Source organism: Hoplias malabaricus, chromosome 3 (genome assembly GCF_029633855.1).
Source record: "Hoplias malabaricus isolate fHopMal1 chromosome 3, fHopMal1.hap1, whole genome shotgun sequence".
NCBI lineage: Eukaryota > Metazoa > Chordata > Actinopteri > Characiformes > Erythrinidae > Hoplias > Hoplias malabaricus.
This window is the reverse complement of record NC_089802.1, coordinates 12,832,066-12,846,568: the sequence shown is the minus strand read 5'-3', so window position 1 is coordinate 12,846,568 and position 14,503 is coordinate 12,832,066. Positions and strand designations below refer to the sequence as shown.

The 14,503-nt window shown below is 36.6% G+C and overlaps 2 protein-coding genes across 6 annotated transcripts in view; one reads left to right on the top strand and one right to left on the bottom strand.

Annotated features, from left to right (window-relative positions):
* Positions 1 to 14,503, top strand: part of stxbp4 (syntaxin binding protein 4) — a 152,284-nt gene that overhangs the window by 113,035 nt on the left and 24,746 nt on the right. For 2 of the 5 annotated variants that reach the window (XM_066663222.1, XM_066663224.1), the window contains exons 1-7: positions 6,500 to 6,570; positions 8,170 to 8,243; positions 8,725 to 8,820; positions 8,899 to 8,968; positions 9,231 to 9,305; positions 12,603 to 12,694; positions 14,187 to 14,295. In XM_066663222.1, coding sequence (XP_066519319.1) covers positions 6,509 to 6,570; positions 8,170 to 8,243; positions 8,725 to 8,820; positions 8,899 to 8,968; positions 9,231 to 9,305; positions 12,603 to 12,694; positions 14,187 to 14,295 — 578 coding nt within the window. In that variant the 5' untranslated portion in view covers positions 6,500 to 6,508. Of the gene's footprint in view, positions 1 to 4,259; positions 5,096 to 6,457; positions 6,571 to 7,349; positions 7,398 to 8,169; positions 8,244 to 8,724; positions 8,821 to 8,898; positions 8,969 to 9,230; positions 9,306 to 12,602; positions 12,695 to 14,186; positions 14,296 to 14,503 lie in introns of those variants that run through there. The other 3 variants (XM_066663226.1, XM_066663225.1, XM_066663223.1) reach the window with 3 other exon arrangements.
* Positions 1,245 to 5,160, bottom strand: cox11 (cytochrome c oxidase assembly homolog 11 (yeast)). The gene is made up of 5 exons (XM_066663229.1): positions 5,029 to 5,160; positions 2,459 to 2,825; positions 2,166 to 2,321; positions 1,869 to 1,994; positions 1,245 to 1,744 (listed from the first exon to the last, which is right to left on the bottom strand). The coding sequence occupies exons 2-5, from the start codon at positions 2,774 to 2,776 to the stop codon at positions 1,562 to 1,564; spliced, it is 783 nt and encodes a 260-aa protein (XP_066519326.1). The 5' UTR covers positions 2,777 to 2,825; positions 5,029 to 5,160; the 3' UTR covers positions 1,245 to 1,561.

The window sequence follows — 14,503 nt, the reverse complement described above, 5'->3', positions numbered from 1 at the left end:
ATAATAAATTATATATATGGCTAAAATGTGAGTCTGTCAAAATCTTCAGGTGTGTATGGTTGGGAGCTTTATTTGATTATAAGCACTTCTTTGATTCTAGGTCTTTCACAAACCTGAAAATTCCTATGTAAATAACCATGACTAACAAGTTAACTTCTTGGCTATTCTTAATGGAGCTATTAACAAGCATCTGCATTCTATTTCATTCATTTTTCCATCATCCAGCATCCATCTATTTACCTCACACAAATATGCCGTGTATTGCCTTTGAAAAGTTAGAAAGTTAAACATTCAAGTAAATAGCTCCTTTTGTTTTCCTCTTTGACCCAATTGAAATATTGGAATACAATGTAGAAGAATTTTGATTTCAGACAGATTTCAAAGTGATAGGAGAATTCTGTCTCTTTACGCACATTTTAACATGTTGTGTAGAATCGAATCCCAAGATTCAGAATCAAATGTGTCCCCGAAAACCACACATAAAGGAAAGGGTTCTTTTTAGGAATCGACTCCCAGCGCTAGTTTTGGACGGTCAGCGCTGATTGTGGATCATTGGCGAGGCGATAGGCTCTTTAATTGAACCAGCGCAGGAGTTAACTGTGACTGATCCTGAATCAGCATTTGTTGTTGTATTGCGGGGGCAAGAATAAGGATGTAGACTCAGAGCACACGGTGTTACTGAGGCGAATTTGGTACGGGTTGTATTGGACAACACATTCTCTCCAGCCGTATTGTGGTCAATGGTTATGGTTTACAGCCTAAACCTGGGCCGAGTGGTTAACATGTCTATTAGTTTAAAGTTACTGTTATATAAGCATTACCACATTATACATGGACCATATATTTATGATTTTTAAATTAGTCCAGAGGTATGAGGCTTAAATGTATTTTTGTAATTCGAATTTCAATATTAAAAGTCTTATGATTTAGTTGATCATAGGGGCGGGGAGAGAGGTCACTTCATTTTCATCTCGTAAATGTCCTCATCTAGCTTTTTTTTTTTTTTTTTTTTTTTTTGACATTGCGCAACGTTGTTTGTTTGAGTACCATCGAGATTGCTTGATCACACGTTATGTAAGGGCAGCCTCTACCTCCGCTGCAGTTGCATAACGCCCAAATCATGTAGCTCGTATCCTTATAACCAGATACGAAAATATCAGACCGCAAGATAAAGCACACAATCTTCTAATCTCTAATAAAAAAGGTATTCCAGCAAATGCAATGAACCTGGTTTTACTCACATTTTTAGACTTGCTTGCATGACAGAATATTGCAACCGTTCTGCCCCCTACTGTACTGAGACAGGCAATGCACTTTAGCACCCAATGTCCAGCAATGTCCAGCATGGCTGATGAATCTGCTGTTCAGTCTAAATAGTCATTCAAGTGGAATTTCATGGTACATTAGCTCCAACATGGACACGTTTATTTACATAGACAACATATATGTGTTAATGAAAAGGCATTAGCAAATTACATAACTTTCTTATTAGTGGTGCTCTCAAACACATTTCTTTTGGGCTCATCTCAAATGTGAGGCCAAAATGCACCACGTACTGAATTTAGCTGTACCCAGGAAGTGGTAATTTCTGTCCTTCTTTGGCTTCAAAAAAGGTATATGACAATATAATGTTATCAACCCGTGCCATTCTGGGGTCCTCATCAAATTCTGGGTCTATGTAAAAGAAAACAGGCATGTCCACCTCTTCTTGAGGGTTTAACCTCTGTTCTTCAAAACAGAAGCACTGTGAATCAAGATGAGATGATAGCTCAGTTCAGTGTAATATAGGATTCCCACACACATCTGCAATATTTAAAATTTTGAAGGAGATCATCAAATTTTATAAAATATGCACTAATCTCTCTTACCTGAATTTTATTAAAATATTGTCCTGCTTCAAATGGCACTACATTGTACGTAGATATTCCTATTACAGGTTTGTCTGTGGGATTCCGTGCTTTGTAAAACGCTAGAGCAGTTTCTCCTGGAACAACCTGATTTAAAAATAAAAAATATCAACTTAGTCAAAATTCTTCATTGCACTGAAAATAAATTGATTATTCACAGTTATAATGTAAACAGAATTCATAATTTAGTTGCTCAGGCATTAGAAACAGAACAAACCTAGCAGCAGATAACTGATAGGAAATGCTTAATTATCTTACATAGATCTCTGACTGCTGAGGTCGGAAATTCCACTGAAGGCTTGCATGTGTGTCAGCATTAAAGGTGACTTTAATTACACGATCCTTGACTGGCTTCATCGTCTCCACTAAATCTGCATCATGTCCTGCCACTGCTGCACCACCTAGTCCTGTTGCCTGAGGTAGAAGACACAACACCACTAAAACATGTACAATAAATTTAAAGACAGCTAATCTCTTCTAGACTACTTTGATGTTTCTTACCCTCTGTTTAATGAAAACAATATCAAAGCCATTAAACTATCAGCACTGACCTGGCAATAGAGTCTGTAAAGTGGTACAGCAGCGTAAGACATGCCAATCATTCCAACCCCAGCTGCTGCAATATACGTGAGGATGGTCTTATTCTTTTGCTTCCATTCATCCTCCTGGCTGTTTATCTTTTTCCTGTGGGTTTTAGCTCCTCGTGTCTGGTTACCAAACCTTTGAGCTGTTCTCCTGACAAAGAGCTGGCTGGTGGAAGTGGTTAGTCTTCGGATATTCGCATTTTTCACACACATCTGAGCTTTACAAACAGCTAGTCTTACATAGTGCTTTGCACAGCACTCACGGAAGGCCAAAGACAGAAGCATATCCCCAGCTTCTATATGCCATCCACTTCAAGACAGTTCTTGTACAAACCTGTTGAAAAATGTTTTTTAATACATTATGTGAAGCCCTACTTAATAATGCTTGATTTCAACATCATTAATAATATTAACAAATACTGTGTAATCCCAGACAGCGAGCATATATCGGTCCATTGGCATAAAAACGCTGGCACTTCACTGACTGTAGACCACTGTCGGTCCACCATCGGAGCACTCAGATTACTGTCCTGTACAGGATATAACTCATTTATAATCTCCTCAAACAGATTTTAAATTCACAGAGACTTTTATTCTGGAAAACAAACTAATACAAATATTACCAACAACTATGAGAGATCTAATAATGAGTATAAGCCTGATATAAAATGATTTATGCTAAAAATGTTGACACTGTGCTGGATTAAAATGATTTACTAATTTTATTTATAAAATATAACAAAAAGAACCTAATAAAGGAAAAAAAGTAAATTGGACTGTGAATGGAAAAGTGCTAAAATGTGGTATTTTGTCTAAAATTCTGTTTAATCAGCAGCGGTCCGCCCAGAAAACGCTGTTCAAAACACTAGTGAACCTCCAACTTTGCCCTCAGTGGGACAACAGTGGTCCGCCGTCTCCTTGCTCTCAGGGATGTTTACAGTATTAAACTACAGAGTGAGTCAAAATTTGCAGGACACCCTTTTATTTGTTTGACATGCTACATGACCACGTTCCTGCTGGAAAACCTTACCCCTGATCCAATATGGCAGCTTTACAGATGGTGGCCATGTTCCAGACATAGTTGCTGGGGTATTCAGATAAAAGGGTGTCCTGCAACTTTTGACAAATCCTGTATATTTGTAAAACTGACCAGTCATTAGCTTGTATAAAGTTACTTTTGAAATTAAAGTTTTAAATATGGACTTAGTCCCGCTTTGCTGCAGTAATATCCACCAATACTCTGGAAATCACTAGATTTTGGTACATATCTTTGGTGGCTTGATCGCATTTAGCTTCAAGAGCATTAGCGAGAGGTGTTCCTGAAGATGGGTTCTGGATCACAAACCCCACTGTAATATATTTATTTAATTAATTTCAAATGTGGTGGCACAGATAGTGTCGTGGTCACACAGGTCCAGGATCCTGAGGTTGTGGGTTCAAGTCCCACTCCGGGTGACTGTCTGTGAGGAGTTTGTTATGTTCTTCCAGTGTCCACGTGAGTTTCCTCCTGGTGATCCAGTTTCCTCCCACAGTCCACAAACACACATTATTAGGTTTATTGGCTACTCAAAAGTGTCCATAAGTGTGAGTGAATGTGTGCTGCTCTGTGAAGGACAGGCACCTCCTCCAGAGTGTGGTACTGTCTTGTGCCCAGTGATTCCAGGTAGGCCCTAACCCACTAGAACTCTGAACTGGATAAGCGGTTACAGACAATGAATGAATGAATGAATGAATTTCAAACGCTATACCCGGGATCAATGGGCGCAAGGCAGGAACACACCCTGGAGGGGGAGCCAATCCTTCACAGGGCGACACACACACAAGTATTCACTCAAACTTATGGACACTTTTTAAGTTATCAATCCACATATCAGGTCCCTGGAGGTGTGTGATCATGCCACCCTGACTGCAGTACAGTGCTGTAAAATTAATTACACAAGTGGGAGCCCCAGAAACAAAAAACACAAACCTTTCCTAGTACCTATATATTTCTCTCTAATACAGTTTAATCAATCTTTTCACTAACGAAAGCCCAGCCCACCACACGAACAGGTTAACAGGGTTAAAGACTTGATTGTTATTCGAGGTGGTCTTTAAGACAATTTATAGTTAATTAGGGCCTTTTAGGTACTCATAGGATCATGGGTCAGGGACTGCTCAACTGTCGTACAGTTAGTCCTGATGGACTGAACTGTATATGCACTGAAAGGCAGTTCCTGTAAAGACATACGATCCTTCAGTATACATGATATCAGACGACGTTAGTTGCTTTTTAATTGTTTTAACTCTGTCTGGTTAGGCAGTATAAAAACGTTCACGGTAAATGACATCTGACTGACATAACGACACCACTAATTCATCAACGCTGCTATTTCTAAGGACACTAGCTAGCCAGCTACATAGCTTTATGGGCAGTTCTTAACATTCATTTTTTTCTGTTTGAAATAGTTTTGTGAGGGAAAACAACAAACGCAGTGTAACTCCTTTAACAAGAACAGAGAATCGCATTATCTCAGACTGTGAAAATAGTTTCTCACCGATCTTAAATGACCGCTCTGTTCGCTCTCCTCCACATAAACCTTCTACTGCTACACACGATGTGGGGTAAGTCTCAAATTACTCCGTGCTCCCTGCCTAGTGCGCTTCGTGATTTATGACATTTTGGCTTCTGAAACCAGGTATTGCATTATTTATTCAAAAACTTGATCCCAAATCGATGTATTTAAATATATATAGAGAGAGTTTGAGAGCGGATGATAGCGTTTGGAGACGGAACTACACATATGTAGTGTTCTATGTAGGGATCAGGGAGAGTTTAAGATTGACCCGATCCTACACTCTCATCGTTCCCCCAGAAAAGTGGCAGCCGGACTATAGTTCCTAACACCGTTCCTAGGAAATTGTAATGGGTTTGATTGAGTTTAACCCGACGTTTGTAGTTTCTTAATAAGAGAGTCTTTTTAGTAACTCATATTTGTTATTAAATATTTTCGGTCTAAAAACGGTCAGAGCTTTAAAAAAAGTTTTGGTAACGCTTTATAATACATAATACAGTTCGAGTGTATTATGTATTATAAAGAGTGTACTTTCCCCATGGTTACATTGTGTTTACAATTAGTACATAAACCTAACTTGCATGCAGGGCTTTTCACGTCGTGGAGGGGTGGCTAGAGATAGATGTGGGGAATTGGAAAATGAATGAATAAGAAGTACATTTACATTAACGGACAAGAGGGTTTTTTCATGGGGGTAATTTTAAATGCGTAAGTTGATAAACAGATAAGTTTTAGATAGTTAATGGATAGCCGGACGGACTCTGTATGCTCGTTAATAAATTGCTGCACAAACATTGGCGCAAAAGAGGCACATGCCAAAGTAGTATGCAGGATTTTTGTAAACATTTGTTTACTTAGAAATTAAAGAAAGAAACATGTAATTTGACTAGGGGTGTTTAAACCTGGCACACGGGTGTAGTATGAAATGAGAGAATTGGCTTTTTCTGTTCTCGAAACACTGCCGCCAAGTGGATTGATATCGAACTACAACATCATTGTTTTTATTGGGCATTTAGGGACATTGTAGATATTTAGTAATTACAGCTTAATGAAAGTTCAAGATTTTCATGTAAGATTAAGTATTTGATTTTTGTGTGTGTTGAATGCAGATGATACATTTAAATGATGAGATTTATTTTACTTATTTACTTTACTCTAATTTATGAATATAATTTATCAATCTGCACGTATGAGCTTTTGTTTAGTTTGTGGTTCTTTGTTAAATTTCCAGAGGGAGACACATCATGAGTTGTGGCAATGGAGAGAGAGAGAGAGGTGAAGCACACCATGTGACTGCTGGGTATCAGGGGGGATTAGTGGATAGGTAGGCGCATGTCTGTGACTGTTTGGGTAGATTGCTGTCTCTTGGTCATCTTAGACCGTCCTGATTTGAACCGTCATCTCCCCGACCTAGAGATGAGGTTGCCTTTATAATATTTCATCAGCTGTTTTTGGACCTGCAATGCCACTGCTGCCACAGTCAGCTGAGGCAGAGCGCTTTGACGGACTATCCCTGCTTTACTGGTAGGCTGTCCTCCTTTTTAATGCAGAAAATCTGCAGATTTAGAAAAGCTGTGAATGTTTGTGAAGGACTGAATATATTTTCAGTTTTGCCATATGCTTATAATTGTGTTGGGCCAGGTGCAATTATTTTTTCAGTTCTTTTAAATACAGGATTTTTGAAATTTGTATTTAAAAAGATGTACTTGATAAGGATTTGATGTGTAATTTAAGGTCGGATTTATGTGCTTTTTTTTACTCTGAGACTTCCTCCAGTTATATATTAAGCAGCATGCATCCAAAACTTACTGATCCACTTGATTTGCACTATGTATATGTGTAGAATCAGATAAGGGGAAGAAATTCCTTAAAAACAGGTGGTCACTGTGAACGATGTCACTCGTCTGGAATAGTCATAGGTCTGCAGGAAGTTCATGTCCAAGGGTTTATTGTTGGCTTCATGCAAGATGTCCAAGCACCATGGCTCTGGTACAATTCTCAGCATGTACCTTAATGTGGCTTGTGGAATGTAAGACAGATTAGACTGAATTAAGTGATCAGTTTAAATGCCTCAGCTACTGTAACACAATCCTATTTAGTAAGCCCAGTTGCTTGCCCTGTTCTTTAAACACTGTTAGGCACTGGTGGGCTTTACATCCACTGACAAACAGCCTCTGTTTCTGGTTTGTTTTGGAGCTACATTTGTAGGGCAGACGGTTGTCTGCTGGGGTAAGGGGCTTACTATCATGCCATTCTGGCTGTTGCTCTTTTCATCCTGGACTCTGTAAAATCACACACACTAGAATGTTTACAGATCCTCTGGTGAGCGGAATGGTGCATTTGTAGAAGAGGTAAATCGAACCGTTTAAAACTCTTTACTTTCATTTTTTAAATTTTATTTTTTATCTAAGCCTTTGTGTTCATATTCATTTTACCTCCAGATGTATTCACAAGACTCGTGTCCTTCAGCTCACATTCACATTCATGCATCCTCAGCCGATTAGTCAATAAATGTGATTCCTGAGTTAATTATTATTTTTCAGATACAGAATGTGCCCTGCTGCCTGGAATTATATTTAGCCTGTTATTTTGTTCTCGGATCAATTAAGAAATTAATGCAAAATGTGCCTTTATCATACAGCAGTTATAGCTTGAAAAATCAGCTTTTGAAAAAAAAAAAACAATTAAACAAAGTGAGATTCCCTTTCTATATGATACATGGAAGCTTTTCAAAGCTATATGAGAACCACTGTCAATGGCCTAGATAAGAATGGAGCTTTTGCATAGTTTTCTTGTTGTCTGTTATGGGGATTAAATTCAACAGAGATCAGGATGTAGTTTAACAGATTGGAGGCACGCTTCTCCCACAACAGTGGTGTTTACCTATGCATGGTAGTGTTTATGAAATAAACCTCAGTGCTCTAACCTACTTCCTTTTGTTAATCACTTTGAATAGTGTATGTATTTTTAGAGTGATGCTGAATTACTATATGGATCTTCACTTATCTTCAGAAAGTGTATTCATCTAAAAATATAAAGTTATTTATTTGTCCCCCTGCTTGTGTGTTTTCGGGTACCAATTCTATTGTTATGACCTGCTGACAGCTGACGAATGTTTTTCAGGACCATCATGGGACCCCATGGCATCAACCGTGCTGTGCAGAGGCTGGAGTTCTCCAACTGCAGAAAAGGACTCGGTGAGTTTCACAGGAAGCTGAATTCTAACACAACAGGTCTCCTGAAAGGTTATTGGCTTCTGTGTATATACACTCCCAGAAAAACTGCCTCTCTGATGGTACCTTTTGCCGTCACTGTGGTTGTACCCTCAGTGATACATAAAGAGTACATTCATTTAGGGTACATAACTCTACCATATTCTATAATAACTATAGATTTTTAATTTGTGTTGGTCTCATATGCCTTATGTTCTTTAGTTTACAAAGTTCATTATCTTTTTAATACTCAGTGTAATTGATGAATGAGTTGAAGAACACTCTATAAAACTTTTCTTTTGGAACCAAAGTCGTTCTACAGTATCACTCCCAGCAGCATTTGTTTGACCATTGTGATGAGTTGTTTTATACCTCATGCTTCTTTGGGTGTCACTTGTATTGTTTCTTTTCTGTTGCAGTGTTACATATATGAAATACTTTCTAGCCTTTTGCTTCCATTTTCCAGGGGTGAAAATCATTGGAGGTTACAGAGAGCTGAGTGGTGAAGAATTTGGCATTTTCATTAAACGAATCTTACCTGGTGGCGTTGCAGCACAAGATGGTATGCTGGCACTCCATATATCGTCAGCTGAGTTTTTGTAATTTAATAATAGGAATAATGCTTATATGTTTCTACCAGGACGACTTAGGGCGGGCGACCTCATTTTAGATGTCAACAACATGAATTTAGGGGGTGTCACTAATGAAAGGTATGCATTTTAGTAGAGTAGCATCTACAAATATAATATCATGTTGTTTAAAAATATATTTACTGGATTTCTCCCTCCAGTACTCCACATGAATGTAGGAGCTCTTCTACTTCTTTTCCAATCCCTCCCGTCAAATACAAATCACATTATGACTTGATCTTGTCACTGTTAATTAATTGCATTATAATCTGTGACCACTTTTGCAGATAAATGAGGATAATGTTGCTGTAGGAAATGAATTCCATCTGCTCTCTTTCATCAGGGCAGTGGAGATTCTGCGCACAGCATCCGCCTCTAACCACATGTCACTTCTGATTGCTCGGGATGAGGAGTCAAGGTATCAGAAAAAAAAGTGACAAGATAACTTTAGATCCACCTTTTAGGCCTGAATTTTGTTGTTTTAAGTTAAGGTAAAATGCTGCTTAGTTGGAGTCTGTGATCATGTGATCTATGGGGCTAGCAATGTAGTAGATTCTAAATCATGAAATGTTGATTTGTTTGACAGCGTATTGTTGTCATCTTCTACATTAATCCTGTTAGTGGATAAGCACAGAAGAGCTACTTGATTGTTTTTATAAGTCTAAAAATAGTCTTAATACATTAAGTACATTAAAGTCTTTGGAATTTATTTGGAACTCTTGGTCCAAGCAGTAGAACAGTAGTGCTGTTGGATGTTGTTAACATTTACTTTACTTTATCACATTATTTAAACCAACAGTATTATAAATCAAAAAGCTATTGCTGTCAGCCTTTAACTTTTGCTACATTTTGAGAAGTTTCATTGTCAGAAATGTAGAATCTTGCGCCAGTTACTTGTTTGTTTTAGCGCTATATGCTAATGGGAGGTTGCTATTTGGAGCAGCTGTCAGAATAGGCTAGTTGTCTTAGTATAAACTGAGTTGGCATTCTGCTGGTCTCTGGGACTTTGTATGGCATGCTTTCACCTAGAGCTGGATACATCTTGACGTATTAGGGCCAGCAGTCGATCAGATGCAACCTGGCTTGAACCTGTAGAGTTAGAACAGTGGGCTATCCTCTGAGGATTACCATCATGGATAATTGATTACTGTTCAGTTGACTACAGTTCATTAACAACATGTTCATGTGTGTAACAGTGCTTTTAGTTGATTTACAATGATCTGTGGTCTAGCTTTAAAAAATATATATTTTTTCATCACTTAGAAAACTGTCAAAGTCAGTTTTTATGTTGTAATTCTTTTTACTTGGCTCCTTACCTAAGGACTATTGTTCTATGATTAAGGGAGTAATCTTATTAAGTGCTGCTTAGCCTCTTCTCAGTGAGTAGTGAAGGAGTTGCTTTTAATTGGCAATACACTATCAGTCACGGGCTAACAATTAGCAAGTCAAAGAGATTGTTCTGCAAATTATTAGGCAGGTCTTGTGTTAAACTGTTTTATTTAAGCTTTATGTGTAGATTTAATTAAGTTAGCAAGTTCATTGTAATTTAGCAATATTGGCAAAATGAGGGTGGATACAGCTGTAACTGGAAATAGCTTGGGACAATCTCTCATATATATACCCCTTCAAAGTTATATTGGAAATTATAAATATGTGCATATTTATTTAAATATCAAAATCACGTAATGCGTCATGTATGACATGTATGTAGTAATATATGAAGATGGGAATTTTTTAAACTAACTTATCTGTATTATTTATTATTATTTATCTGTAGTGTAATTGTAGATGCCTAACAGAGCTTTTTCATTCGTTGTAATGGCATTGTCTCTTAAAAGGACATATATTAACTGTAAATTAAACCTTTTGTAAAATGCAGTATAAAACAACAATCTGTGATTTGTAGATACATTTAACTGAACAATGTTCAAAGAATAGAGTTCCAACATAATATATTGTAAATGTAAACAAAATTAGAAACTGCCATCTGCAGCACACTCCATAAACCAACAAAGGCTTATTAACCACTGTGTTACATCACTATCAACAACTGAAAATTTTGTCCGTTCTTGCTTTATACACAAATTAAGCTTCTCAACACTCTGTGGTTGTCGTTGTCTGATTCTCCTTTTCATGATGTGCTATGCATATCCAATAGTAGACAACTGGACTTCAGGCAGGTCAGTAAAGCACAGGCATTCTGTGTCTATAAAGCCATGATGTTGTAGCACATGCCGGAGGAGGCCTGTCATTATCTTGCTGAAGGAAGCATGGATTACTCAGCAAAAGATGTGGCAGCCTCTCTTAAATCCAATTTTACACATTGGCATTAGTGATACCTTCGCACAACGCAAGCCACCCATATCATGGGCCCTGATTCACTCTTATACCTCTACAGATGTCCCTTTTTTCTTTGGGAAGGACAGCTCAAAATCTGTTTTCACTGAAAATTAGCTGAAACAAGGACAGACCATAGCACATATTTCCACTGTCTTTCACAACTTCTGAAACAATCTTAGGAGCAGGAAACTCAGCAGTGTTTGTGCATTAATGAATTTATGGCTTTTATAATAGCCTTTTGTAATAGAGTTTTAGGTTGTATTTTGTAATGCAGCAGACTATTCATCATATTATTTGGAGTAGATGGGTAAATATATACTTGCTTTTCAGTTTTGTGTAGAGAAATGTTCTATTTGGACAGTCTGATCATTGTCTCACAAAGTTTAGTAAAAAGTTATGAGCCCCACACCCCTAAGTTTGCATAGACTAAACATTTGATGGATACTAATTTTACCCAATCAAGATACTTTCATTTGTTAGCAGTGTTGCAGTTTGCCGAAATTAAAATTGGTTTATATTTACAAAATACAATCAAGTTAGTTAACCAAAACATTAAAAGTAATTTCTTTGTACTCAATTACTTTCTTTGTAAAATCAAATAAAATTTCAGCAGAATTAAAAAATAAGAGATTCTTGATTTTTCTGCATTTTACACAATGTCAAACATTTACAGATTATTTTTTAAGTAATCAGATTGTTATTTCTCATGGAATAAGTCCAATGCTTTCTCAAGTCCAATGCTGTTTTTAATTTAGAACATAGAAAAGGCTAAAAAAATGCTTAATAAAAAAAACAACAACAACAATGTACTATAGCTTATCATATATTTTATTTGATTAATTTAGGAATATTTACCACCTTTTGCCCAGTGATTTCTGGTAGGCTCGGGATCCAATTCTGAACTGGATAAGCAGTTACAATGAATATATAATTTAAGAATAGAACACAGAACATAAATACACAGGCATGAATTTTCTGTGGTTTTTCCATATTTCATGCAAGTTATATTTCAGCACATCATTTGTAGAATAAGCCATATATCATTTTATAAAACTGGTATTGCCCTAAAAAGCAATACTACATACAGCGGACTGGGAAAAAATGCAATTGCATACCTTTATCATACTTAAACATAATAATTGAGTGTCTTGAAAACAATTTATTTTAGCAGGTTTTTTGAAAAATGCTTAATGTTTGCATCCAAAAAACATTGGTAGACACCACTCAAGAAAGAGGTTTAAAAATCTATTTGTTAAAAATTTTGTTTTTAAACAGATACATTTAGGGCTACTGTATATTGAAATATAATAAATTATGATGACTATCAAGGAAACACATGTATTATGAAGTGAACTATGATGACTGTGTGTTTTAGGAGAGAGTTTGCTGAACTCATGGAGAAATATGATTCCAACTGTAATACAAGCTCTGGAACTGGCCGGACATCACCTACTCCTGTGTCTACAGGTATTATTCATTACAATATTTAAGATTAGCTAATAAAGACTAATGTTAAACCTTAACGACTTGTAGGTACAGGTACATATGTTAGACTGATAGAGGAGGACACACTTTTTCAGTTGCAAGTTTGAATTTTACACTTTATTAAGCTCCAAGAAACCAAGGTCTTTCACCCTACTTCACATACTCTGGGAATTATAGCCCCATACCAGTAACACAGACCCACCACTATTAAATTAATAAAGATATTCAAACACTGTGCCACATTGATACGATTCTAATGGTGTAGTAAGATAAAATGAAAAGTAAGATATACAGGAATAAATATATTAATATATAAATAAGCATTATGTAATGTTTATAAAATTACAAGGATGCCCATCTGTTTTGCTAGATTGTTCTAGTAAGCTTGACAATTATTATAGCTTAGTGAATATATAAAGAAATAAGTTTAAGGTGAGAGTCTTGATGCTTTGAAAATACAAATTCTGTTTCCAGAAAGGTTGGGACATTTTGTAAAAGGCAAAACATTATTTAAAGTGGCAGGCTTTTCAGATATTGCAAGAACTCAGTGACTTGAAAGGATTTAAAGGTAAGGTTGAGTTGGCCTTTTTCTGAACAGGTAAGATACTATATATATATATATATATATATATATTTATGACTAGCTACTAAAATCCCAGGCAGTCTGTCATTGTTGTGGATTTTGTTTCCTTTAACATAATGTAATACTGTACCTACTGTGTGTTACATCAAAGTAATATTACAGTACAGTAATGAAAATTAGCCTGTTAACATGCTAACACTGGTTTATTTGCCTCTGAAGTTTTCTGGTTCAGGAACCAACATATGTTTGTGGAAATGTGCTGAACATTTCCAAATTAAGTTTGTGAATGGAAACTTGCAATATGTGAGAAGGTGCCACCGATTCATATCGATCTGTGATTCATATCGATCATATGATTCAGTATCTGTAATATTACGTTTTAGAGAGTATTATGCTGCCATGAAGTCCATGACTTTTTTTGGAAATCCACTGTTATTGTCAGAAGAATGCCAAGCTTCATCTGCATGTGCTAGTTTTGTAGACACAGAACATGTTCTTCAGTGGCCTGCTTGCAGTCCAGATCTGTCCCTAATACACATTATGAAAAGGAGAACCAGACAACAAAGACCACTTTTGTGCAGCTGAAGTCTTGTATCAATCAACAATATTTAAAATTTCCACTTGCAAAATCTCAGTTACATTTTGTCATACTACTATATTAAATGAGCAAAAAAAATTCTAATTTGTTATGACAACGATTATTATTTATGTACAAATATGGCAAACACAGAACTAGACAGTAAAAATCCTTCCCACAATTTTGTTTCAACTTCCTAATTCTCTGAGGCTAGTTTGAAGTGATTAGAAAATCCAGGCATGTGGAATGAAACCCTGGAGAGTGTTTACAACTTTTTTTTTTTAACCACCTCTGGTTACTCGTCTCTTTTTCAGGTAAGCTGACTGACACTGCTTCATCGTCATCATCATCAAGATCAACAAGCCCACAAATCCTAAGCCCTAAAGACTGCACTACAGCCACAGTTGCTCCACAGGTGTGCAGGTAAGTCATGCACAGTTAACGTTTGAAGAAGTACAAGTAAAAGAATGAATGAATATGTAAAATAATATTTGGTTAGTTATACATTAACAATGTAAAGGAATTTTTAATCCCTGTGTTGCGCTAGGACATTTGTTGATAGAACATGTTCATGTTGAATGGCCTGCTGTTTGAAAAGCTATTATGTTGCTGAAATGACAGATACTTAGCC

Bases quoted from the DNA above. Each gene is read 5' to 3' on its own strand.
- cox11 (XM_066663229.1), bottom strand. From the start codon at position 2,776: ATGCTTCTGTCTTTGGCCTTCCGTGAGTGCTGTGCAAAGCACTATGTA. The intron at 2,322-2,458 runs GTCAGTGCTGAT...CTTCTACCTCAG, and splicing joins TTTACAGACTCTATTGCCAG to GCAACAGGACTAGGTGGTGC. The intron at 1,995-2,165 runs GTAAGATAATTA...TTTTTAAATCAG, and splicing joins CTCAGCAGTCAGAGATCTAT to GTTGTTCCAGGAGAAACTGC.